General features: G+C 45.9%; 2 protein-coding genes across 2 annotated transcripts in view; both read right to left on the bottom strand.

Annotated features, from left to right (window-relative positions):
• Positions 1-7,351: 7,351 nt before the first annotated feature.
• The window catches only part of LOC308158611 (venom phosphodiesterase CdcPDE), a 30,381-nt gene continuing 9,795 nt past the window's right edge, over positions 7,352-27,937 (bottom strand). Inside the window, exons 13-26 of the mRNA XM_080532268.1 lie at positions 26,616-26,724; positions 24,803-24,931; positions 23,992-24,023; positions 22,895-23,022; positions 22,462-22,531; positions 22,042-22,129; positions 20,942-21,114; positions 19,643-19,688; positions 18,247-18,401; positions 16,340-16,475; positions 14,129-14,206; positions 12,379-12,511; positions 10,571-10,727; positions 7,352-9,878 (exon numbers count right to left, since the gene is read on the bottom strand). Of these exons, the coding sequence (XP_080388394.1) occupies positions 9,705-9,878; positions 10,571-10,727; positions 12,379-12,511; positions 14,129-14,206; positions 16,340-16,475; positions 18,247-18,401; positions 19,643-19,688; positions 20,942-21,114; positions 22,042-22,129; positions 22,462-22,531; positions 22,895-23,022; positions 23,992-24,023; positions 24,803-24,931; positions 26,616-26,724 (1,608 nt within the window). The 3' untranslated portion in view covers positions 7,352-9,704. The remainder of the gene's footprint in view (positions 9,879-10,570; positions 10,728-12,378; positions 12,512-14,128; positions 14,207-16,339; positions 16,476-18,246; positions 18,402-19,642; positions 19,689-20,941; positions 21,115-22,041; positions 22,130-22,461; positions 22,532-22,894; positions 23,023-23,991; positions 24,024-24,802; positions 24,932-26,615; positions 26,725-27,937) is intronic.
• The window catches only part of enpp2l (ectonucleotide pyrophosphatase/phosphodiesterase 2-like), a 57,346-nt gene continuing 53,611 nt past the window's right edge, over positions 24,203-27,937 (bottom strand). The window contains exon 26 of the transcript XR_013937464.1: positions 24,203-24,252. The gene's annotated coding sequence lies outside the window, so the exon portion shown is untranslated. The remainder of the gene's footprint in view (positions 24,253-27,937) is intronic.

Here is a 27,937-nt window from a genome sequence, read left to right as displayed (position 1 = left end):
TACAATTCTAAAGGGGATGGTTAGACAGACAAAACAGAAAACAAACAAAGCAAAACAGAAACAGTGACTAGGGGCCAAAGGCCTTGGTGAACAGATGGGTTTTTAGGGCTGATTTGAAGGAGTCCAGGGTGGGGGCGTTGCGGATCACTATGGGGAGGGAGTTCCAGAGAGTAGGTGCAGCCACGCTGAAGGCTCTGTCCCCAAAGGTCCGTAGGTTGGTGCGGGGGGGGGGGATAGCAGGCCCATGTCTGAGGACCGCAGGTTCCGGGAAGGGGTATGCTGGGGGAGGAGGTCATGAAGTACTGGGGGGCGCAGGCGTGGAGGGATTTGTGGGTGAGGAGGAGGATTTTGTATGTGATGCGGGACTTGACCGGGAGCCAGTGGAGGTGAATGAGGGTGGGGGTGATGTGCTGCCAGGGCTTGGCATAGGGATATGGATGACCCCATCAAAAAGAAGAAGGAAAAAAAAGACGGTTTAAAATGTGTCTCACCACGGTTATCGTTGCAGGAAGCGCACATGTTGTCATGCCAACTGGAACCTTTCAGCACCAACTGCTGTCCCCCGCTGCAGTTTGAGTGCGCAGAACAAGTGGAGAGCGCAGATATAGTGTTGGAATACAGCCCTTCTGGACACTTCTCACATTCGGTGTCTTGCTCTGCGTTACCTGGGAAACGATTTGGATGTTGTTGTGTAATGTTGTCTTGCTTGTCTATTCATTCATTCATTAGCAGATTTCGTATTTATTTTGAATAGAACTAGTTTTTCCACACACACACACACGCACACGCACACGCACGGACCTACACACACACACACACACACACACACACACACACACACACACACAACACACACACACACACACACACACACACACACACACACACACACACACACACACACACCCCTAAGTGATTATGGCTTCGATAAAGTCATTTCATTTCACATTCAATGCAGTTTCTCACGTGCGTAAAACCAAAACCAAAACCAAAACCGACCCTACCTTTAACTTTCACTCCGTATCCCGAGTGACACTCCGTGTGTCTGACGCAAGCCTCGTATCTCCTGTTGAAGAAGTGGCCCTGGCTGCATTCGCACACGGCGTCCCTGGCCGGGGAGCACTGCTCCCTCACCACCTGGTTCTCCTCCGCGGGGCAGAAGCGGCAGCGCAGACAGCGGCTGATGTGGTTCCAGATGCCCGTGTAGGAGCCGGCGGGACACGGCGCACAGTCGCTCCCCCAGGTGGCCCCGCAGGGCGCACGGAGGTAGGTCCCCGGGGCGCAGCTGTCACACTCCAGCAGACGACCACCGGGATCATCGGGGTCTTCCTTGTGGAAAGTGACGGCGTGCGGTTGTTGTTGTTGTTGTTGTTGTTGTACTACTACTGATATACTGGCGCCCACGACTCTGCCGACCACTACTAACACCGCCATTAAGATCATCTGTGGAGATATAAGAAGCGTGTCAGTCAGTGAGCCCTGGGAGTGTGTTTAAAAAAATGATATATGATATTCATAATTAATTACGTTACATTACATTAAATGTAATCATTTAAAAAAATTAAATTAATAGATTTTAATTGAACCTGTAGGCTACCCAATAATTGTTTTCCTTGTATCGGTACATTGATGTAATAAAAGCTATTCTGATTCTGATTCTGATTCTGATAATATCTGATGAATAACGATACATTTAACCAGGCAAAGCAAGGTGCGTTCACGTACCATCCTGTGAGCTTGGTTCCACCCTGCGTCCAAATGAGTCTGTCCCAGTCTGGTCCTGATGAGGCCAGTAAGTCGCCTTTTAACAGGACTTCCCCTTTTTACCCTGCCCCTCACACGGTGTGCTGTCCTCCTCTTCCTCCGCCTCCTCTCCTCTCCTCCTCCTCCTCTCCTATCTTCTCCTCGCTTCTCCTCTCCTCTCCTCCTCTCCTCCCCTCCTCCTCCTCACCTCTCCTCCTCTCCTCTCCTCCTCCTCTCCTATCTTCTCCTCTCCTCTCCTCCCCTCCTCCTCCTCACCTCTCCTCCTCACCTCCTCTTTTCTCCTCCTTTCCTCTCCTCACCTCTCCTCTCCTCCTCTCTTCTCCTCTCCTCTCCTCCTCCTCTCCTCCTCTCCTCTCCTCAAACTCTCTAGCAAACACGAATCCAAAGTGATTTACAGTAACCCCCGCCCCCCCTGCTGTTGAGAGTTAGTACAGAATGAATGTGCACATGACAAATCCACTTTAATCTTTTAATGATTTGCTCTCTGTGCCCATGCTGGATGCAGAACGATGCAGATATAACACTAAATGTATGGACAGTGTGTACGCCGATAATATGCAAGGAACTTTTCCTGGATACATGGTGTACAGGTTTTTCGCCCTTGCTTGCTTGCTTTGTGCCGGTGGTCCTTGGCCTCCCCTTGGGGGCCCCCGGCTGCCCCGTGTGCCTGGTCTGTTCCGCCGCCGGGGCACCTGCTTGGCCGTCCTTGTGCGGGGCCTCTTTGGTCTGTGCTTGCTTGGCTGGGCCGGGTGTGCTGGTGGTGGGGCGGGCTGGGTGTGTGGGGCGGCGGGGGCTCCCCGGGGGGGGGTGTGGGGGCCCACCGCTGGGTGCTGGTAGGAAGGAAGTAGCTACAGTCATCTCAAAAACTCCAATGTTTACATACTTCATATCTTGGTCATAACCCTGATGATGGGGATATGAGTAAGGATGATACCCAACTCCTAAAGATTTTGTTAGCGGCAAGTAAAAAGGCCAAATTACAAAAGACAGACACCAGAAAAAACTGCCCTAATGCTGGCATTTTTGTCAATAATATTGTACACCTATAACTTCTGACACCAATGTAGCGAACAGGACTGGGAGAGTTAGGCTAACTCTGTTGGGGTTGTGGTTAACGCGGCTGGTTGGTATGCAGGAGATCGTAGGTTCGACTCCCACATCCCCTAACCCATAACAATATTATTGTTAACCAAGTACCCATCATCTAGAACAGATGACCCACTCCCTCCGTAAGGCTCCAAAAACAACTAGGAGAGTTCTGGGAAAGGTGAACAGTCATGGAGAGAAATCCTACTGGCTCCCCTGCTGCTCGTCTGTCAGATAATGCGCCACTTCTCCCAGAGAAATTGTTGCAATTACAAATTACTTTGGTATTCACATGTTTACTTTTTTTGTTTGCATTGGAACAATGGGGGGGGGGGGGCAAGGGATCAGAATCTGAGTCAGAATTCTTATGAAAAGTATATTTGCAAATACCGGAAGTTGACGTGGTGAGGGTGAAGCAGAGGCATAACGACACCAATAACACCAACAAGCAATAGAACAATAACTATGTAGGCTGTCAGTTAGAGTAAAAACGGAGTAAAAACTGGCGTATTTTTAATTGATGGTTGTTTTTAAGTCTTTTGTTTTGTCTTGTTTTGTTTGTTTGAATCACTGTTTGAACCTGTTTGAATCTGTTGCTTGTTTTTAAATTATGCTCTGTAAGGGTGTCTTTGAGTGCTTTGAAAGGCGCCTATAAATAAAATTCATTATTATTATTATTATTATTATTATTAATAATAAATGTAAACTAATATAAATTACTGTCAGTGCATAGTATGTGTGTTTGTGTGTGTGTGTGTGTGTGTGTGTGTGTGTGTGTGTGTGTGTGATGGATGGTCATCACCATGGCAGTGGTACAAACATACGTGTGAGGTCATGACAGAGCCATGACACACACCCACCCACCCACCCACACACACACACACACACCACAAAACACACACACACACACACACACACACACACACAAAACACACACACACACACACACACACACACACACACACACACACACCCCTTAACCAGCTCAAGATCCTCTCCATCCCCGAGATGGTGGAAGTCCAGACAGTCATTCAGCAGCTGTTTTCATTCCAACATCGCTGCCTTCCACCGAACGTCACCCTGTGTCCCTGACCACCATCATCTCCTCTGCACCAGTCCAGTAGCCACATATTCAACCGTTTAATCAGTCCCAACAGACACATATTCAACCGTTTAATCAGTCCCAACAGACACATATTCAACCGTTTAATCAGTCCCAACAGACACATATTCAACCGTTTAATCAGTCCCAACAGCCACATATTCAACCGTTTAATCAGTGGTCATCACAAGGCTGTGGCGGGAAACCGACGCAGACCCGCCTGTTGTTGTCTGGAAATGAGATGGTCTCATCTCACGGACCCTCCCCGTTCACTAACTGATGCCATCGGGACTTGCAACAGTCCACCTGGTTCCAGTTCTAGAACTCTGTGGAGCGGAACTGCCAGGGGAGGCCGGCGGAGGTAGAACTCGGTGGACGGACGGAGGCTGATGTGTAATGTGTATGAAACACGTGTGTTTGATTAGCATCCTGTAACGGTTATGCCTCGTTCAGTCAATTCATTACACTCTCCGTAATAATACGGCTTTGTTTTTATTTGCCATGCAATCAACTTGTCAGTCGATTGTTGGAATGTATTATTATTATTATTATTATATTTTTTTTTTTGCTCTAGGCACAGGCTCAGCCATAGTCTGCGCCCCTGGAGCAATTAGAGGGTTAAGTGCCTTGCTCAAGGGCACCTGCAGCTCCCTCCTGAGGCGGAGGGGATCGAACCAGCGACCTTCTGATTGCTAGCCGGCTTCTCTAACCTCTAGACTACCGCCGGAATTCCTGATTGCATTCGTTGCATTACAATGAGCCCGCCCTCCGATGTCTACACAGAGAAATAGCGTGGGTATCTTCTCTGGTGTTTCCCACCACAGACATGAGAGGATTATGGATTTTAATGTGTCTGTGAATCATAGATGATCGTCACAATGACAATATGAAGAGAGAGAGAGAGAGAGACTCCTCCTTAAGCCCCTCCACGTTTCTACGTCTGTTTTTAAACGGTCCCCAGACGACACAGAGGACGGATTGTCCTAAAGTTTTCTCAAGAACGAAAAAACCACGAAACTATGAAGTTGTCTACTAGTGACAGACGCCTTGCTTGAGGAACAGAAACCAGAACAGATGGAAGGAGTGAAGGATAGACTGAAATCCAACCAAGACAAAGAGACACACCACTACGATAGAGGATCACACACGCTGCTCTCAGTGGCCTGGGGTGGTCCAGTGGTCTAGTACCATGACCTGGGGTGGTCCAGTGGTCTAGCACCAGTACCATGACCTGGTCCAGTGGTCTGGTACCATGGCCTGGGGTGGTCCAGTGGTCTAGTACCATGGCCTGGGGTGGTCCAGTGGTCTAGCACCATGGCCTGGGATGGTCCAGTGGTCTAGCACCAGTACCATGACCTGGGGTGGTCCAGTGGTCTAGCACCATGACCTGGGGTGGTCCAGGGGTCTAGCACCATGGCCTGGGGTGGTCCAGTGGTCTAGTACCATGGCCTGGGGTGGTCCAGTGGTCTAGTACCATGGCCTGGGGTGGTCCAGTGGTCTAGCACCATGGCCTGGGGTGGTCCAGTGATCTAGTACCATGGCCTGGGGTGGTCCAGTGGTCTAGTACTACGGCCTGGGGTGGTCCAGCGGTCAATAGCTCAGCTTCATAAGCTCCGTACTGGATGCTAACAAGCCTAACAACAGAGTCACTGTCACTGACCCCTAAAGATGATGTCTCATTCTGTGGAAAATATGAAAACAACAACAAGTGGGGGCGGCTGTGGTTGTGGTTCGAGCCCCCGGCTGGCCACATATCGAAGTATCCTTGGGAAAGTCACTGAACCCCAAATTGCTCCCAGTGAGCGGGCTGGCGCCTGGCATGGTAGCTTGCCGCCATTGGTGTGTGAATGTGTGTGTGAATGGGAGAGGCCGTTGTAAAGTGCTTTGGATAAAGGCCATATATAAGTGCAATTTGTTTACCATTTGATTAAGGAGATTGACAGCAGCTAACGAGGACCAGAGGTGGTCTAACGAGGACCAGAGGTGGTCTAACGAGGACCAGAGGTGGTCTAACGAGGACCAGAGGTGGTCTAACGAGGACCAGAGGTGGTCTCCCACAGACAGAGAGAGGAGGCACAGAACAACCAGGACGTTCTGAGGAGCAGGATGCTTTTAGAGTTTACCACATCACAAGAACTGATGACAGAGGGGACTTATAGAGAAACTGCCCCCCCTCCACCCCAGCTCCCAAGGCAACACTGGCAGACAGCGTAATGGACATACACGCTCTCAGCCAAAAGAGCTTTCTTCAAATAGGCTCACTGTGGACATCTTAACTGAAGATGAGAGTAGAGAGAGAGAGAGAGAGAGAGGACACCCTCCCCTCAGGTAGAGAGAGAGAGAGAGAGAGAGATAGAGAGGACACCCTCCCCTCAGGTGGTGAGAGAGAGAGAGAGAGACTTAACTAATGTTCCTTTTTTCCAGAAAATGTGAGGTGTCATGACAGTTGCCAGTAATGTTATTTTGTTAGGAGATTTGTTAGAAACAGCTGAAATGACAGCGTCTCTCTGGGATTATCCTCCAAAGTCATCCAGTTTCAGTTAAATACAAGAGAGGAGAGTTTCTGCAACAATGTGGAGCAGCGTTATGTTTATGCCATAAACATAATTACGGTGTGTTGAAATAGTCTCTCCAGTTCCATGGTACCCTGGTGCCCCTGGCGTAACATTTAACTAGGACACAGCTGGCAGGGAGGTGATCCGTACATGTGATACAGCTTGATTTTTTATTTATTTTTTTAACGATCATATTTGTCTTTCTGTGGAAAAGAAAAACAAAGGGGCTTTTCTGTTCTCAAACCAGATCGTTGCGGGTTATGGGTGCCTTTCAAAGCACTCAAGGACACCTCACAGAGCATAATTAAAAACAAGCAACAGATCAAGTTCAAACAGTGATTCAAACCAACAAAAACAAAATAAGACAAAACAAAAGACTTAAAAACAACAATCAGTAAAAAATACGGCAGTTCAAAAAGGTGGGTTTTCAGGCAGGATTTGAAGGTGGAGAGAGAGTCAGTGTTGCGGATGTCTTGTGGGAGACGGGGTCGCAGAGTGACTGAAGGCTCTAGACCCCATAGTGGTCAGGCGGTCAGAAGTACATACTGTATGTAGAATCATAATGGTGTTCTCTAGTTTTTCTCCCACAAATGGAATAATCTCTCTTTCTGTCCTTTTTTCTCCAATTTCTCACAAGTTGAAATCAAAGATCTAAAGACTTTTTCAATGTACACAAAAGGTCTATTTCTCTCAAATTTTGGTCACAAATCTGTTTAAATCTGTGTTAGTGAGCACTTCTCCTTTGCCGAGATAATCCATCCACCTGACAGTGTGATTATTGCACAGGTGTGCCTTAGGTTGGTCACAATAAAAGGCCACTCTAAAATGTGCAGTTTTATCTTGAAAAGAGACATTTATTAGGCACTGAACAATGGATTTCACAGATCTTCATTTTCATTTTTAAAATATACTGTATATAATATATGCCATTTAGCTAACGCTTTTATGCAAGGCGACTTACACTGCAGTGAGTGCATACATTTCAGTATATATGGTCCCAGAGGGAATTGAATCCACAACCTAAGTGTTGTTAGCGCCTAGCATAGATCGTTTTTCTTAAGATGACTGATGGACAGATGATTCACTTACTTAGACACATTTATTTGTTGTAAGTCGCTTTGGATAAAGGCGTCTGCTAAATGCTTAAAATGTAAATGTAATTATATGCAGAGGGAAATTCAGGATGTGTAGTCTAATTGAGAAGACACAAGGAAAGAAACCTAATGTCACATAATACATAAATCAATAGTTCATTGATACAGTCATATACTGTAGTTGTATGTACACTTAAGGAAATGGAATTAATTGCAAAAGTACATTGTTATCATTAAATTCACTTCAATAGATTATGGTTACATAACATGGTGGATAAAAATAAAATGGCAGTTGTGGTACATATAAATTAGTCATTGCACTATAAAACAATGTTGCACACCATCACAAACATGTCCTGTACACACCAGGGTTTCCGTTAGAAACATTTGGTGCCGGTCAACGTGTCCGGGAAGATTTCAATTTGTCGGACAAACGGGAAAAATTCCGGTCATCATATTATAATATAATATAGGTGTTTGTCGCGGTGATTAGCTGTTGTGTAGCCTATATAGGCCATTTAATGTCCATTTCTCATCCGATACGATTAGATCGCGAACTATATAATAATATAGGCTTTCATGATTCGCATGCGCTATGGCATAATATGTCCAGGGCTGCACGCGCGCCACACTGGGCAGCCTAGTCACCTTTGCTACTTTGAATTACGACTGTAGGCTACTTTAAGATGTTTATTTCAATTGCATTAATGGGATTTGAGTATGTAATTGGTAATTTTAAGTATGCCTAGTTTAGCTTTTGATGGCTATTTGAACGGACTGCATCGATCGATCAATGAACGGACATTACGTTAACTGAAGTGTGTTAAATAGTTTCACGACAGTAATGTACGTTTTTTATATTCTCTTTCCAGTTTTACCCTTTTTATCAATAAAACAACGTAATTTCTATAACCACGTCTCGCTGATTGGGAAGGCATTAAGTCTAGCTGCCTGTCAAATCATACTTTCTCGGACTCGGGAGTATGAGAATGGGGAGGATGTATCGGGGGGATACACACCCGTGGACTATTTCACCTTAGTGGCACAAATTAAACTCTAACACTATAGATAGACTAAAATGATGGACACCGACTGAATAACTGAGTGGGGGAAGACAGGTCTCAAATGTGAAACTATTATAACATTTAATACATAAAGATAAAACATACACAAATATATAACATTGATATCCCTAAACTCAAATGTAGTGTGGTATTGTCAACCTAATCTAATCAATCCTAATCTAATGGTACCAGTAGCCCAGGTTGTCGATAGTAGCGCACTACTCCCGTAGTACTTCTCCCGACTCAGGGCTGGAACGGGCACGGCAGGCTCAATCAATGAACGGGGTTGAGATGGCCGCTAGCGTCCTTTACTAGCCGCATCTCACGGCCCTCGGTGGTCATTCACTGTGCTCTAGCACATCCAAAACACGCAGAACAATAACCTTGACTCCGGTCACTGCAGTGGTTTTATTTAGACTAGATCAAACTAAATTACGGTAACTGACTAAACTACGGTACTCGTGCCGTTGAGAGACAGGGTTGCCAGATGGGGCGGGTTACCGCCGAATGGGCTACTATGTTTAGCGGTTATTTTCACCGGACAATATGACCGAAGAGGTTTAAATATGTCGGACTTCAACAGATTTTATCGGACAAAGACCGGTAATTACCGGTTAACGGAAACCCTGGTACACACATACCCATATGTGACACGTTCTAATGCTTTGGTCCTCATGTCGGGATCTGATGTAATGATCAGACTTTTCTTTCGAAAAATGTGAATACATTTCTGCGTTGTTGAAAATCAACGACACGTTGCTAGTCAACTAACACAGCTTGTTTTGTGAGCCTGCTACCAATGTAGAGTAGTGTTCTAGTTAACTAGGTAGCAGTGGGGATTACTCACCCAATCCAATTGCGTTGTTGCTGTATTTTGGCTCGACTAGCGAGTTTGTGTTGTGATTCTCAACAACGCTGAAACGTAGTTCCGTGTTTCAAAAGGAAAGTCCGAACATTTTGATTGGTTGCCGACATGCAGACCAGAACATTAGAACGCGTCACATATAACATCCTACACCTCCAGGAGCTCCTCTCCATCTCAGGGAAGTCTGTGAATGGCAGCGGTGGGGCGGGCCTTCACTCGTAGAAGCTCAGGGATTGGTCGGTTGCTTCCTTGGAACAGGTCCAATCCCGTGATCCACTCTACATCTCTGACTCGTGATTGGTGGAACCACAGGAGGTCCTCCACCCATAAAGACTCTGTCTCGTCACTCTGTGGAGACGTGAAGAACACATTTGCGTACCGTAACAATCCCAGCTGAGGTGATTAAAACAACACAGTGTTACAAGGCATTCTGGGAGAGTTCGCATTTCACACTCGATTTGGAGGGCGCCTCTGAAGAAATGGCCACGTAGCCCTAGCACTTCGACCTACCCCTTTACAACACGTAGACACCCTACCCCTACGCATGAATGCTCCAAACGGAGGCGTGGGGCTTAATTGTAGAGGCAAGGAGGGTTAATGGGATTGGGCCTTAGACCCGGGCCTTTACTGATGTAAAGATGAACATATGGAGATAATGTAAAGGTTGATAATGTAAAGGTTGATAATGTAGAGGTTGATAATGTAAAGATTAACAGATGGAGATAGTGTAGAGGTGGAGGGCCGCTGTGTCTCAGGAGGTAGAACCGGCGTGTAATGATCGCAAGATCGGAGGTTCGAGCCCCGACTGGCCACATGTCGAAGTGTCCTTGGGCAAGACACTGAATCCCAAATCGCTCCCAATGAGCGGGCCGGCGCCTTGCATGGTAGCTTGTCGCCATTGGTGTGTGAATGTGTGTGTGAACGGGTGAATGAGAGGCCGTTGTAAAGCGCTTTGGATAAAGGCGCTATATGAGTCAGTCCATTAAGGTTGATAATATAAAGGTTGACAGAGGCAGATAGTGTAGTAGAGTGTGTCTTACGTTACAGATCTGTGAGTTGTCCACTCTGTGAGGCAGCAGGAAGGAAGCGGTCTGCAGCTCCTGGCCACAGCTGCTCACTGGCTGAGACGGGTCGCTGCAGCTCGTGAGGACGGCAAAGTAATGTGTGGGGATGGGGATGCCTGTCCCTGCCACGTACCTGCAGATGAGAGGCTGTGTTCGTAAGGCCACACTGGGCTCAACGTCATAAAGGGACCAAGTCATTTGATTGGACAAGAGGCTGATTCCGTGAGTGCGGATCAGATTTCCAGATCGAATTATTTTACGAACGCAGAACCCAGAATGTTTGGTTGTTAAATCACCAACTGCCAAAGCATTCCCGGAAGTGTTCTTTTATATGTGGTGTTCTACCTAGCAACAACACTCTGATTGGCTACAAAACGAAGCATCATAACTTGTGCATTTTTGGTGAATAAAGTAGGATGTTGACAATTTGAGATTAGCACATAATGAGATTAGCCATCACATATACAGTAATAATCAAATTAAAGCAGAATTTGGAACCAATTCTGGGCCAGTCCAAACACATGATGATAATAATAATAATAATAATAATAATAATACCTTTTATTTGTATAGCACTTTTCCTGCAAACGTTGCAGTTCAAAGTGCTCCAATCATTATATAATCATAATTTAATTTAGTCATTTAAAGGCAATATTAAAAAGATGGGTTTTTGTCTTGACTTGAACATATGTGCTGAGGTTGCATCCCTAATGTAAACTGGCAGTGAAGACACAATCTGGGTGCATAAAATGAGAATGCAGCCTCGCCAAATCTCTTCTTTGGTACATGTGGTACACAGAGAAAGCCAGCGTCAGAAGACCTGAGAGCTCTATTGGGCTGATATGCTAGCACAAGGTCTTTCAGACTTATACGCATGATGATAGGACAACAAAAACAATGGGAGATTAGGAAACAATGAAAGAAGTTCAACATTTATGGCCAAATAAACTCAGTCACTTCCCACAGCCTCGGGAGTGGGAGTGTAAAGGTCAAATGTTGACCTTTTCTGGTTGTTCTCTATCCTCCCATTGTTGTTGTTGTTGTTAGCGGTTAGCAGCTATAACAGCAGTTAGTTGAAATTAGAGTCCTGTCTTGTGTGACTTCCTGTTATTGTGTTCCTCAACCATTATTTCTTTTGTTCAACAAAGATGTAAAGACAAAATGTGAACACATAATTAAAACAGCATATTTTTAATATTGTATTTCAGTCAAAAGGCCAAATCTCCTATTCTCTTCTCTGCTTGTGCATGACAGAGTACTCGTACTATTTTGCACTACAGATTCCATTGTAGTACGACTGGTTCTGCTGTACTACGACTACCATCACTTTATTATTACTTACTTTACTTATTTTACTTAGGGTTAGGGTACTCTATTATTGTGATTTTTGTATCTTAATGCTGCAATGCCAATGTTGAGGAACCTGTTGTAGTTTTATATCATTTTATACTGAGAATTGAAGTCTCTCTACAGTTGGGCGAATCTAGCAGCACTCAAGGAAGGCCCATTTACTTCCTGGAAGGGATGGGCCAAGATCTGTGGCACAGTGAATAATTCTGACTATGGACAGGGCCCATAACTTGGTTCCCAAGAATAGTGACCTCATGACCAAGAACAGTTCTATAAATATGAGTCCCGCTCAAGTCCCGCTCAAGTTTTACTCAATCTATTAGGAATCAATTAAATCCACGACAAACCCTAAACCAAAGAACTGTTATCTTTATGTGCTATGTACATTGGGATGTAATAAAAGTGATTCTGGTTCTGGTTCTGGTCTGACATACTGTTGGATCTGGTCTGGAGAGTCATATCGCCCATCGTAGTTGTAGTCAAACGCCGGTCCGGTGAGGACGTTGACACCGTTGTACTGACTGGCATACTTCTTCAGCAGCGTAGTCTGGAAGTAATCCCAGACCTCTGTTAGGAGGAAGATGTGAATATGAAGAATACGTCTTTCATAAAATACAGACATTTCTATTGGAGAGACAGCGAAGAAAGACAGGAAAGTAAGGAGGAGAGGGGGTGTCAGCAGGGCCGGATTCTAACCCATGTCGACATGGACGTATGTGCACTGTAGGCCGAGGTGCTAGACCACTGGACCACCCCAGGCCATGGTGCTAGACCACTGGACCACCCCAGGCCATGGTGCTAGACCACTGGACCACCCCAGGCCATGGTACTAGACCACTGGACCACCCCAGGCCATGGTACTAGACCACTGGACCACCCCAGGTCATGGTACTAGACCACTGGACCACCCCAGGCCATGGTACCAGACCACTGGACCACCCTAGGCCATGGTGCTAGACCACTGGACCACCCCAGGCCATGGTGCTAGACCACTGGACCACCCCAGACCATGGTACTAGACCACTGGACCACCCCAGACCATGGTACTAGACCACTGGACCACCCCAGGTCATGGTACTAGACCACTGGACCACCCCAGGTCATGGTACTAGACCACTGGACCACCCCAGACCATGGTACTAGACCACTGGACCACCCCAGGTCATGGTGCTAGACCACTGGACCACCCCAGGCCATGGTGCTAGACCACTGGACCACCCCAGGCCATGGTGCTAGACCACTGGACCACCCCAGGCCATGGTGCTAGACCACTGGACCACCCCAGGCCATGGTGCTAGACCACTGGACCACCCCAGGCCATGGTGCTAGACCACTGGACCACCCCAGGCCATGGTACTAGACCACTGGACCACCCCAGACCATGGTACTAGACCACTGGACCACCCCAGGCCATGGTGCTAGAGCACTGGACCACCCCAGGCCATGGTGCTAGACCACTGGACCACCCCAGGCCATGGTGCTAGACCACTGGACCACCCCAGGCCATGGTACTAGACCACTGGACCTCCCCAGGCCATGGTACTAGACCACTGGACCACCCCAGGCCATGGTGCTAGACCACTGGACCTCCCCAGGCCATGGTGCTAGACCACTGGACCACCCCAGGCCATGGTGCTAGACCACTGGACCTCCCCACGCCATGGTGCTAGACCACTGGATCACCCCAGGCCAGGCCACTAATGCCAGAGAAATGAAGGAGTGTTATTATAAGGAGAGATAAGTTAAGTGTTTAAATGGACAAAGGGGGGAGGTGAGGTGATAAGAGGCAGCTGTATAAACAGCTACGTGACTGGATGGGTGAGCAAGCTGTTGTAAAAGGTTACGTGTGTCTGGTACCAGGGGAGGCTGGGGGAGGCTGGGGGAGGCTGGGGGAGGCTGGGGGAGGCAGACATCGGAGGACAGGGCTCATTGTGTAATGCATGGAACTGAATAAGGAACGATACCAAACACAAGAGTAAATACACACACACACGCACACGCACACGCACACGCACACGCACACGCACACGCACACGCACACACGCACGCACGCACGCACGCACGCACGCACACACACACACACACACACGAGTTTGATACCATTCCTCAATCCATTCCATGAACTACACAGTGATCCCAGCCTCCGATGTCTACCTCCGCCAGCCTCCCCTGGGGGGCACTTACTCTTAAACTCGGGGTACATGGGTACAACGTTGCTCATCAACAGTCCGTCATACTCCTCCTCTGCGGTCCGATAGAGATCTGGGGATTATCAGGTCAGAACCAGAATCAGAATCGCTTTACACAAGAGTCAAATTCTTTGGCTCTGGTTCCTCAACATTGACATTATGTTGCAGCATTCAGATACAAAACACACAACAATAACACTTTAATAAAAAGTAATGTAAGTAAGAAAAGAATCAAACCTACATTGATAAAGTACTAAAGTGATGGATTTTACAGTTTTTAAGTCAAGTTTATTTATAAAGCACATTTAAAACAACTTGTGCTGTACATGGATTAAGATCACAATAAAAGGCAATAAAATTATAATAAACACAACCAAAACAACGCAAGCACAAAGACACACGTAAAAAGTAAAAAAAAAAACTTTAAGGAAACGCTAAAGAATACAAAGAAGTTTTAAGCCTGGATTTAAAGGAGTGGATGGAGGGATCAGATCTGATAGAAAGAGGGGGATGGAGGGGTCAGATCTGATTGAGAGGGGGGTGGAGGGATGGAGGGGGCGGATCTGATAGAGAGGAGGATGGAGGGATGGAGGGGTCAGATCTGATAGAGAGAGGGATGGAGGGATGGAGGGGTCAGATCTGATAGAGAGAAGGATGGAGGGATGGAGGGGTCAGATCTGATAGAGGGGTGTTAGATCTCGGTGGGGTTTTCTAAAAACATATATGCTTATATCACTCACACACACATACACCTACATACACACACATATACACTCTATTCTCATGTCACTCACACACACACACACACACACACACACACACACACACACACATATACACTCTATTCTCATGTCACTCAGACACACACATAACACATACCCACTCACATACACACACACATTCTGCTTCTTCCAGGTCAGCCTGATCTTCACGGTTAGCAGTGACGCCACAAATAGACAGATTCGGGGTTGTTATCTTAAGACCTTGGGGGGGTTGTAGGCGCCAGGGATGGTGAGCTCATTCACAACGTAACATCTGAGATAACATGAAAAGTATTTAAACCTGTCTGTATTTCATAATGTTCGAAATGCTGAACGTGCTGAAGAAGCTATGATCTGTTCTGAATAAATCTTATAGTACTCGTTCCACCCGTGTTGAATAGTTCTATTCCTTGTCAAATCGTGTCAGCTGCACACCTAATCTATCCTGAGATGACACAACGCATTTAAGATCACAAAATCCTCAATAGATTGATCCATTCCATCATTTTACCGACAAGAAGATTCTTCAGGGGGATGGAGGGGGCAGGGGGAGTGTACTTACTAGGAGGGTAGGGGTCTAGGGGAGTGTACTTACTAGGGGGGTAGGGGTCTAGGGGAGTGTACTTACTAGGGGGGTAGGGGTCTAGGGGAGTGTACTTACTAGGGGGGTAGGGGTCTAGGGGAGTGTACTTACTAGGGGGGTAGGGGTCTAGGGGAGTGTACTTACTAGGGGGGTAGGGGTCTAGGGGAGTGTACTTACTAGGGGGGTAGGGGTCTAGGGGAGTGTACTTACTAGGAGGGTAGGGGTCTAGGGGAGTGTACTTACTAGGGGGGTAGGGGTCTAGGGGGAGTGTACTTACTAGGGGGGTAGGGGTCTAGGGGAGTGTACTTACTAGGGGGGTAGGGGTCTAGGGGAGTGTACTTACTAGGGGGGTAGGGGTCAAGGGGAGTGTACTTACTAGGGGGGTAGGGGTCTAGGGGAGTGTACTTACTAGGGGGGTAGGGGTCTAGGGGAGTGTACTTACTAGGGGGGTAGGGGTCTAGGGGAGTGGGGGGGTAGGGGTCTAGGGGAGTGTACTTACTAGGGGGGTAGGGGTCTAGGGGAGTGTACTTACTAGGGGGGTAGAGGTCTAGGGGAGTGTACTTACTAGGGGGGTAGGGGTCTAGGGGAGTGTACTTACTAGGGGGGTAGAGGTCTAGGGGAGTGTACTTACTAGGGGGGTAGGGGTCTAGGGGAGTGTACTTACTAGGGGGGTAGGGGTCTAGGGGAGTGTACTTACTAGGGGGGTAGGGGTCTAGGGGAGTGTACTTACTAGGGGGGTAGGGGTCTAGGGGAGTGTACTTACTAGGGGGGTAGGGGTCTAGGGGAGTGTACTTACTAGGAGGGTAGGGGTCTAGGGGAGTGTACTTACTAGGGGGGTAGGGGTCTAGGGGAGTGTACTTACTAGGGGGGTAGAGGAATGCGTGGGTGATGTTCCCAGCTGCAACGTACTGGTCACATCTAGGACTCGCGTCAGCAGGGATCCTCACATCAGCCCTCAGACAGTCTGCTGTCACTGCCGGCAACGGGTCCACGTTCTCCTACAGGGGGCAGCAAAGAGGCGGCCATGTTATGAAACATGTCTTTTTTTTATTGATTTATCGCCATGCAATCAACTCGTCAGTCAATTGTTGGAATGTGGTCATTTCTTTTGCTCTAGGCACACAGGATCAGCCATAGTCGGCGCCCCTGGAGTAATTAGGGATTTAGTGTCTTGCTCAGGGACACATGCAGCTCCCTCCTGAGGCGGGGATCGAACCAGAGACCTTCCGATTGCTCTCTAAGGTCTGTCAACGTTGGTCTACCCTGCCCTGAGGGAACGTTTGGACATTTTCATTCCAGCTCACCCTGAAATAATATCGATTGACTAATTTCAATTTCTAAAATTGCCTTTTTTTTCTGAGGTAATGTTGTAAAGTGGATGTATACCCACTTGTGATGTCACACATATCAAATGGTTCTTCCAACTGTCAAAGCAGCGAAACATTTTCTAACAAATACAGCATTTCTAACACACATCACATAACAAATTATGACAAATTAAGGATACATTTTTATAAAACCTGTACCCTCCGCTCCTCATCCACTGTTCCCCTCACTGCCCCCCCCCCACCCCCCCTCGAAACTCAAAGGCTTCGGAGACCGGGCTTTTTCACAAGCTGCACCCCGCCTCTGGAACTCTCTCCCTCAACCACTCAGAGACACACACTCCACTTTTAAATCCCACCTCAAAACCTACCTGTTCTCCCATGCATACAACCTTCCCTACCCCTAACCATCTCCCCTAACCCTGCCACCCCCCTCCCTCCCCCCCTGGACATTGCTGTGTTAATTGTTCCCTGTGCCTGTTCGTTAACTCTGTGTTCTATGTGCTCATGTTATCTGTTGCTTGCTGTTTCTCTGTCTTCTGTCTTTCTTCCCATATTGTCAGCGTCTTTGAGCCCCGGAAAAGCGCTATATAAATACAATTTATTATTATGATTATAATTTAAAAGCTTACAGGTTTGTCTATGGTGAAATGCTTACAGGTTTGTCTATGGTGAAGGAGCTTACAGGTTTGTCTATGGTGAAGGAGTTTACAGGTTTGTCTATGTTGAAGGAGCTTACAGGTTTGTCTATGGTGAAGGAGCTTACAGGTTTGTCTATGGTGAAGGAGCTTACAGGTTTGTCTATGGTGAAGGAGCTTACAGGTTTGTCTATGGTGAAGGAGCTTACAGGTAGGTCTATGGTGAAGGAGCTTACAGGTTTGTCTATGGTGAAGGAGCTTACAGGTTTGTCTATGGTGAAGGAGCTTACAGGTTTGTCTATGGTGAAGGAGCTCCACAGTTAAAAGCTTACAGGTTTGTCTATGGTGAAGGATATTAAAGCTTACAGGTTTGTCTATGGTGAAGGAGCTTACAGGTTTGTCTATGGTGAAGGAGCTTACAGGTAGGTCTATGGTGAAGGAGCTTACAGGTAGGTCTATGGTGAAGGAGCTTACAGGTTTGTCTATGGTGAAGGATATTAAAGCTTACAGGTAGGTCTATGGTGAAGGAGCTTACAGGTTTGTCTATGGTGAAGGAGCTTACAGGTTTGTCTATGGTGAAGGAGCTTACAGGTTTGTCTATGGTGAAGGAGCTTACAGGTTTGTCTATGGTGAAGGAGCTTACAGGTTTGTCTATGGTGAAGGATATTAAAGCTTACAGGTTGGTCTATGGTGAAGGATATTAAAGCTTACAGGTTTGTCTATGGTGAAGGATATTAAAGCTTACAGGTAGGTCTATGGTGAAGGATATTAAAGCTTACAGGTTTGTCTATGGTGAAGGAGCTTACAGGTTTGTCTATGGTGAAGGAGCTCCACAGAGGCATGTACTTCCCCTGGCTGTAGGCACTGATGAAGCCCTCCTGGTGCAGCAGACAGAACTGCTCACTGGGCTTGAGCGTCCTCGGCCTCCCGAACAGCGTGTGTTTCCTCTCCGCCGCCAACACTGAGAGTGACAAGTTGTGAGCTTAGAATGATACGGTATTATGACATCACGTGAGTTTAGAATTATAAGGTTCTATCTCCGTTTAGGGTAGTTCAGAGATATTGAGTGTCAAAGTTTTTACATTCCATTATGTTCTGTGAGATGGAACCTTTGTATTTGATTAATTACTAACTAAAAAATGTCAACATTTAAAAAATAACACCACACAGGCATTAATAAACACCGAATGGATCAGATTATGTAAAAAACTAAATTTTGACCAAAAATTTAGATAGAACCTTATAATTCTAACGTCACGAAGTCAGATCGCCACATTTAATGAATGAATGAATGAATGATCTTTATTGTCATTGTACGGGTACAACGAAATTGAAATGCAAACCCTAGATGCTACAAACAAAACACAGTCCTAAGATAATAAAAAAAACAAGAATGAGACATAAATAGACATAAATAGGCGGATATACCTAAAAGTAATCGGTAGGAATCAGAGTATGTATCTGTTATGTAAACGTATATACTTCTATACACTATATGGCCTATTCACAGGGGGGTATATAGACAGGGGGGTGTTAGCATGTAACTAATTCAAGTTGTTATAAGTGGATATTGGGTAACACGTTGGTATGGCAAACACAGTACAGTGTTAGTAGCAGTGTTAGTAGCAGTGTAGCAGTGTTAGTAGTAGTGTTAGGCACTAAATTGTAGCCTATACGTGTTTAATAAGTAGCTAACTTAGCTCAAAACTAAATTGGTCGTTTGCGGTGTTTCCTTGGAAGTATTATTATTTTTGGAGGGGTTGTAAATTGTTCGCTCCTCACGATTCAGCTCACTGTCTCCTCTGTTGTCGTAGGGACCAGGGAGGTGACCAGGGGTCAGTTGCACAAAATATTTCTAGGTTAAGTAGTACTTTATTTCCTTCTAATGATGCAGGCCCATGCCTCTCCTAGACCAGTGACGTTCTTAATTTAATACATTTTTCGTTGTTTCAAGCAGATTGACCTGCAAACATTGATTGAAGTGTGAACTCTCTGGTGGTTTTAATTAAATAATTAAGCACATTTAATGAATTAAGTACTACTTAAGTTGTGGAGCCTGACCCCTGAATAGAAACACTTGGGACCCCCGAGTAACAGACTTGGTCAGATCATGTGATTAAGAAAAAAATAAACATTACACAGTTTGAATAATAGAATCTGTCGATAATCTGTTGAACATTTCTCTGACACAGGGATCTTTACCTTCGCTGGCGGTCAGGTTCAGACGGTCGTTTCGATTATTAGCACCCTGAAAAGAAAAAACACCATCAGATTATTTTATTTTTTTTGTTTTAGCTTCACCAGGGTTGTGACAGTAAAAGCGTAGAACGAATGATGGATGAGAGAATGAGGAAGGAACAATTGTTTCTACCTCCCTAGTGTACACACCTCTGGAGGAAGTACATTTGGGAAGTACGTGAAATTAGGGCGTCGCGCAGGATAGCGGCTAAACACACACCAGCAGGCCTACCTGCAGTCTCACACGCCGTATCGGCCAGAGCAGTGCTTGAATACAGCTGCAGTAATAATAACACTTTTATCTATATCTTTTTATTCATTGTCTTATTATGTTGTTAAATGTTTATCTATTTATTTTCTCTATGTATCTAGATGTATCTATTTCTTTCTTCTTCTGTGTTTCTTTTAATGCTGTATGTAAGGCACTTTGAATTGCCCCTGTTGTATGAAATGTGCTGTACAAATAAACTTGCCTTGCCTTGCCTGAATACATGGGTATGAACACATCTGACCCCTGGTGTTGTCATTGTGTTGGGGAAACCCCAGAGTAAGTAACTCATGACGTATCTCATCCCAACTATCATTTCTCAGAATGAATGAGGACACGCTTTGTCTCCAACACTATCTACTGATGACGGCAGTCAGCCAGTCACAGAGAGCACCAACTTAACACCACAACAGTCATGAGTATCAGAGTAAAGAAAACATTTACATTTTCAGTTTCAGTTTCAGTTTCAGAAACATTCTTCTCACATGATACTTGGGTTGCAAAAGTACTTCGTTCCATCATTCATTCATTTCAAAACCCTGCAAACCCAGACTACTTCTCATGAGTGCCTACTTCCTGTCTGCCCCATCTACCCCCCAGTAGAGTTCCTGTAAATCTCCTTCCTCTAGCATTATGACTACCAAAGGCCCCTGGCCAGAGCAAATATCACTTTTCTTGCTATGACTGTTGGATAGATGATTCACTTACTTAGACAAATGTTTTTGTTGGAAGTCGCTTTGGATAAAGGCGACTGCTAAAAGCCCAAAACGTAAACGTAGCACTAGATGACATGTTTGACACAGGTGTTGTTTGAACCCTTAAAACCACTGCATTCACTTGTCTGTTTTATGCCTGAAGAAGGTCTATGACCGAAAGCTCGCAATAAACAGCGGTAGATAAGGTAGATAAGGGGCGGGGCATACAGTGGATAAGGGGCGGAGCATACGGTAGATAAGGGGCGGGGCATACAGTAGATAAGAGAGGGAGGTCACTACCATGGAGGGACAGGAGCAGCCCAGGGGGTCAGCGGGGTCAAGGGTCGTCAGGGGGCAGAGCCCGGGGGGGGTCAGCTCTGCGGGGTGCTGGGGGGTGAACCAGGGGCTCCTCAGGAGGTGGTTGGTGCTGCCGTGGGTCCCGTTGTTGTCCGACGGCAAGATCTCCAACACGTCTGGAGAGGATGAAGTCATGGATGATGTCATGGATGATGTCATGGAGGATGTCATTCACATCCTGTCCGGTAGGTAGGTAGGTGTAGTAGTAGTAGAAGGGTGCGTTCGTAAATTTGCTCTGAGAGATCCGGAGGAGCGCACACACTGGGTTCAACGTCATAGAGCGACCAAGTCATTTGATTGGACAAGAGCACTGGTCAGATTTACAGAGCGTATTTTACGAACGCACTGGTAGTGTGTTTTAACCCACCAACTGCCAAAACGTTCCGGAACACTCACCACCACCTAGAGAGTGATTCTATGTGGTGTTCTACCTAGCAACAACACTCTGATTGGCTACCAAAAGAATCATCAAAATGTATATTGTCGGTGAATAAAGTCACCCTTGGCACTGGATGTGTTTAAAGGTTCACACTGCCATCTACTGCACCTCAGAGAGACTCACCACACTAGTTAACCTGCAGATGTTTAATACAAATAATATAAATAACGTTATATATATAAATGTTACGGTACATGTGGGAAAACTAGGGTTAGGGTTAGGTGCTAGGGTGCTAGGGTTAAGGTTAGGGTTGGGGTTAGGGGTAGGGTTAGGGATAGGGATAGGATTAGGGTTAGGGTTAGACATGCCAGCATGTACCAAGTCGACATAGCACCTAACCCTAACCCTAGTTTTCCCACATGTACCGTATTCCCACATGTACCGTAACATATATACTCAAATAATATAGCACGGCATGTTTTTTTGGTCATCTTGCAGAAAACTGTCCTAATATAATTATAACATAATGAACTGACATAAAAACCTGTTCTTTTCTCTTGTTTACAGCCTTTGCCCTTGGTAAAAGCTCCATAAAGGTTTAGTTGTATTTACCTGACACAGATAACAACAGTCTGTAAACGTGAGACGAGGATCTCAGGCTTACCACACATCAGGTTGTAGAGCTCGATGTTGGACAGCGCCTCGACTTCTGTCCTGCTCAGGAACTTGGGTCCGTAGCTTAGGAACATGGCCTGAGAGAGGGAAGGAGATGTTAGGAGACTTCATCTGACCCACGACTCCTCAAAACTCCTCCAAATCTCACATTAACCTTTTAAGATTAAGACTCAAATCAAATCGAATTAAGTTTTATTTGTATAGCGCATTTCTCACAAGGTGCGACTCAATGCGCTTTACATACTGACAGAGCCGCAAGCAGGCAAAACGGAAAACACAGAAACAACAAGCAACAGATAACATCTGTACACAGATAACATCTGGAACACAGAGTTAGCGAACGGGGAGGGTTAGAGGGTCATAGAGCGACTACTAGCCAGTTTGCCTACCAGCACCCAACGGTTCTTACGTGCATACTGGCCGCGTCGTTGTCATAACCATGGGTCCCCCCGGCACAGAACGACAGAGACCCGGGGTATCTAGATTAGATTAGATTAGATTAGATTAGATTAGATTAGATTAAACGTTATTGTCATTGCAGAGTACAAGGACAATACAACGAAATGCAGTTTTAGCATCCAACCAGAAGTGCAAATAGTGATATAAGGGCATGATATAAATAGAACAAGAATGGTAGTGATAGATAACTATGTAATATACAGTGTAATGTACAATATAAATGTAAATGTAAATATGATCATTCTGGCATAGAGAGAAAGACTCAAGATGTCACTGGAACTACACAACGCTGTGTGTCTGAACTACAGCCAAGGTGTACCCCTACCTCTCTACTACAGACAGGTGTACCCCTACCTCTCTACTACAGACAGGTGTACCCCTACCTCTCGAACAGCCATCTGGGGTTCACCAGCACGCTCACGTCCTCTATGCGCCGGCTGTTAGCGTAGTGGAACCGCTTGGGCAGGTGGGCCTTCAGGTAAGGCGTGACGTTCTGACCTGGCTTCTTGCACTGAGATGCCAGAAAGAAAACAAGACTTCTAGCTCCTTGTCTGCTACAGTATAATGTGACACAGTCTGATCATTTTGGTCCGCATGTCGGCAACCGATCAAAACATTCAGACTTTTCTTTTGAAACACGGTTCAACGTTGTTGAGAATCACAACGCAAACTCGCTAGTCAAGCCGAAATACTGCAACGCAACGGATTGCTACCTAGTTAACTAGAACACTACTCTACATTGTTAGCAGGCTCCCAAAACAAGCTGTGTTAGTTGACTAGCGATCTAGCGGATCATGACTAGCAATGGTTTTCAACAACGCGGAAATGTATTCACATTATTCGAAAGAAAAGTCTGATCATTACATCGGATCCTGACATGAGGACCAAAGCATTAGAACGTGTAATATAATGGGTGATTTCAAGCTTTTTAGAGGTTGCTCAAGTGGAATTTCTGCAGTTGAGAAGGTCTGGTTTACTAATAGCAGGGGAGGCTGGTGGAGGTAGACATCGGTAGACGGGCTTATTGTAATGCATGGACCGGAATAAGGGATGACAACCATTCCTCGTTACATTTCATCCATTACAATGAACCCGTCCATGGGGTAGTGTAGTGGTAGTGGACAGTGAGTTGGACTGGTGATCAGAAGGTTGTGAGTTCAAGTCCCACCTGGGAACACCACCACTAGTGTGTCCTTGAGTAAGGCACTTAGCCCCTAAGTAACTCCAGGGAGACTGTCCCTGTAATCTCTCTTTGTAAATCGCTTTGGATAAAAGCGTCTGCTAAATAGTTCAAATGTAAATCTGTCAATGTCCTCCGATGTCTACCTCCACCAGCCTCCCCTGTCCTCCGATGTCTACCTCCACCAGCCTCCCCTGTCCTCCGATGTCTACCTCCAGCAGCCTCTCCAGACTAATAGACAAACAGAGAGGACACTTGAGTCAAACTTAGTCAACCGTAGTCTCGTTGATTCCTACTCACCGTCATGTTGGCCACGAGTCCAGCTGAGTCCACTGTTACAAGAAAACAACACGGGTTTGTAAGCGATACCGAACACAGGTTCACAAGTGACACAGGGTCAAATGAGCCCGGCCATCTCTGTCCTAGTGTTAAATGACCCCACCCATGGCTGTTCTTGTGTTAAATGACCTCACCCATGGCTGTCCTAGTGTTAAATGACCCCACCCAAGGCTGTTCTAGTGTTAAATGACCCCACCCATGGCTGTTCTAGTGTTAAATGACCTCACCCAAGGCTGGTCTAGTGTTAAATGACCCCACCCAAGGCTGTCCTAGTGTTAAATGACCCCACCCATGGCTGTTCTAGTGTTAAATGACCCCACCCAAGGCTGTTCTAGTGTTAAATGACCCCACCCATGGCTGTCCTAGTGTTAAATGACCCCACCCAAGGCTGTTCTAGTGTTAAGCGACCCCACCCAAGGCTGTCCTAGTGTTAAATGACCCCACCCAAGGCTGTCCTAGTGTTAAATGACCCCACCCATGGCTGTTCTAGTGTTAAATGACCCCACCCATGGCTGTTCTAGTGTTAAATGACCCCACCCAAGGCTGTCCTAGTGTTAAATGACCCCACCCATGGCTGTTCTAGTGTTAAATGACCTCACCCATGGCTGTCCTAGTGTTAAATGACCCCACCCATGGCTGTTCTAGTGTTAAATGACCCCACCCAAGGCTGTCCTAGTGTTAAATTACTGATTTTCTTAGAACATTCTTAGAACACTCCTAGAACATTCTTAGAACACTCCTAGAACATTCTTAGAACACTCCTAGAACTCACAGGCTTGGTTCTTATCCCAGGACCTGATCCTGCCGAAGGCGCCCTGCGTGACGTAGAAGTCGTAGACGCTCGCCCCCCCCAGCAGGTCCTGCAGGGACTCCTTCCTGTCACAGCTGGTCTCCTCCATACCTGTTGGTTACCACCAGGCAACAACACATCACCATGACAACAGATACAGGATAGCGTTCACGGACAGACTCATACATCTGTGTGTCTCGTCCCTGAAAGCTTGGTCAGATAGCACTAGATAGCTATGACTAGCTATAAAAGCTATGACTTATCTGTTGTGCTCAAGGAATACAGTATACATCATTTGTTTACAAAATCTCCTACTGCAGGTCAAGAAAAACACAAATAATACAGAAATGCGTCCTCGTGTCTTTGGTTATGAAGAGGTACAATTCAACAGTGCTCTCATCAAGGTATTTATGATTAATCTCCAGTCTCTAATCTTTTTTTCCACATCCAGATGTGAAGAGTTTGCTGCATACTTTAGGGATAAGACATAAAACCATCTGGTCTGGTTTTGATCAGCTAAGGAGTGATACCTCACCCCCCGCTGAGTACATACAGTACATCTGCTGCTGCCTCCTGGAGTGACGATGAACCTGGAATCATCGGATGTTTCTGGTCTTTCAACATCAAATGGAATAACGGTAAACGGACTGACTGATATAGCGCCTTATTCCAAAACCCTCATTCACCCATTCACACACACATTCACACACCAATGGCGGCAAGCTACCATGCAAGGCGCCGGCCCGCTCATTGGGAGCAATTTGGGGTCCAGTGTCTTGCCCAAGGACACCTCGACACGTGGACAGGAGGAGTCGGGGATCGAACCGCCGACCTTGCGATCATTAGACGCCCTGCTCTACCTCCTGAGCCACATCCGCCCCCATGCCCTCGATGAATACTCCTCTAAGAACTATAGCATCAACTGCGGAGCACCACAAGGCTCTATCCTGGGTCCAGTCCTCTTCAGGTTATATATGCTGCCCCGTGGCAGTATCATCAGGCGACATGGCATACATTTTCACAGCTATGCAGATGACACTCAACTCTATATTGCTGTGTCTCCCGATTACACAAGCCCTATCGATGCCTGCCAAGACTGTATTATAGCCATTAATGCTTGGATGGCTCAGATCTTCCTTCAGCTCAACCAGGGCAAAACAGAGGTACTTGTCAATGGAGTAGAGGCTGTAAGAGTGAAATTTACACCTCTTAATTGAAGTCACTGGCACTCAGTCCTAAGCACCAGGCCAAAACCCTGGGTGTCATTGTAGATTCCAATTTAACTTTCGATGCCCACATCAGGAATGTGACCAAATCTGCTATCTTCTATTACTTAAAGAATATTGCTAGAGTGCATCCGTTTCTCTCCCAGGCCAATACTGAGATACTAGTGCAGCTTTTATCACTAGCAGGCTGGACTACTGTGATGCTCTCGCCTGTGGCCATAGATCAACTCCAGCTTGTACAAAATTCAGCTTATCGTATTGTGGTTTATTTACTATTGTTTTTATGTTCAGAACTTGGAGTTGCATTCAATGCATGACTTGTGCTACTATAAACAAAGTTTGATTGTCAGTCAGGGGAGGCTGGTGGAGGTAGAAATCGGAGGACGGGCTCATTGTAATGCATGGAACGGAATTAGTTGATTATTTTGTATCATTCCTACGTGTTTGATATCATTCTTCACTCTGTTCCATGCATTACAATGAGCCCATCCTCCGATTACTACCTCCATCAGCCTCCCCTGATATACAGTTCATATACATATATCTATATAATTAGCCTTCTACAGTACCATGGTCAGCTAGGACGATGATGTTGATGCACTCATGAAGGTTCAGTTGCTTCAGTCCGTTCATCAGCTGGCCCATGATCCTGTCAATCCCCTGGATGGCCTCGATCAACTGAAACACAAAGCAAGACCTCTAAGCTAGCTAACACGCTAAACCTCTGAGGTAGCTAACACAAGCTAAGCTAAGCTAACACACTAAACCTCTAAGCTAACTAACACAAGCTAAGCTAAGCTAACTCACACACGTGTTTGATACCGCCTCATATATATACTATACTATATACTATATATGATAGTCCTGATTACATCACCCGGTTACATCACCCCTCATTTTGGCACCCGGACACAGGACCAATCTTACATTGGCCTTGAAGGTTTTAATATTCATTCATTCAACCTTTATTTAAACTCCAAGGTCCACTGAGGTTTCCTCTCGTTTACAGAAACGACGAGTGAAAAGATAAAATAACATAGTAGATAAAACAAGTAAAACATAATCACATGCACAGGATAACATCAAGGATAAGAGAATAAAAACTAAGAATACAAAGAAGATAAAATAAAAAAAGATCAGCTAAAACAATTACAAACTGAAGTGCAGTGATTATAGATCAAAGCCTTGGACTGTGCAACGTTTGGAAGTACACCAATCTTTAAAGTGCACATCAGAGAGCTAGGAGCACTAAAGCACTCCACTCCACTCCACTCCACTCCTCTCCTCTCCTCTCCTCTCCTCTCCTCTCCTCTCCTCTCCTCTCCTCTCCTCTCCTCTCCTCTCCTCTCCTCTCCCCTCCCCTCCCCTCCCCTCCCCCTGACTACCTTCCCAGTGTAGAAGGTACTCAGGGGACAGGAAGCATTAGTAAGTCATTTGTGTAGGATAAGGACCAAAGTTCAAATCTAACATTAAATGACATTAACTAACATCTAATTATATCTACAGCACATCTTGCAGCCTTGACATGACTCCCTCTAATGTCCTTTCATTAAGACATCAACAGCGCGCTCCTCCATCTGAAAAACATTTATGAATGTTGTAATCTTATCGCCTGTGGAGATCTGCAGTGTTTGTTATCAGCGGCAGATAAACGATGTTTCGGGTCACAGTCTGGGACCGGAGCGTTCTTTGACCTGCAATCTCTCACGCCGTATCAAGCAGCGCTTGAATACAGTTGCAGTAACAACACTTTTATCTACATCTTTTTTATTCATTGTCTTATTATGTTGTTAAATGTTTATCTATTCTTGCCATTTTTATTTCTATTTGTATTTTTTATTACTAGCCTTCTTTTTCTGTATTTCTTTTAATGCTGTATGTAAAGCACTTT

The sequence above is a fragment of the Nansenia antarctica genome (assembly GCF_963989245.1).
Source record: "Nansenia antarctica genome assembly, chromosome: 5".
NCBI classification, from domain to species: Eukaryota; Metazoa; Chordata; class Actinopteri; order Argentiniformes; family Microstomatidae; genus Nansenia; species Nansenia antarctica.
Note: the sequence above shows the minus strand (reverse complement) of the source record. Positions and strands in the feature narration are given on the sequence as shown.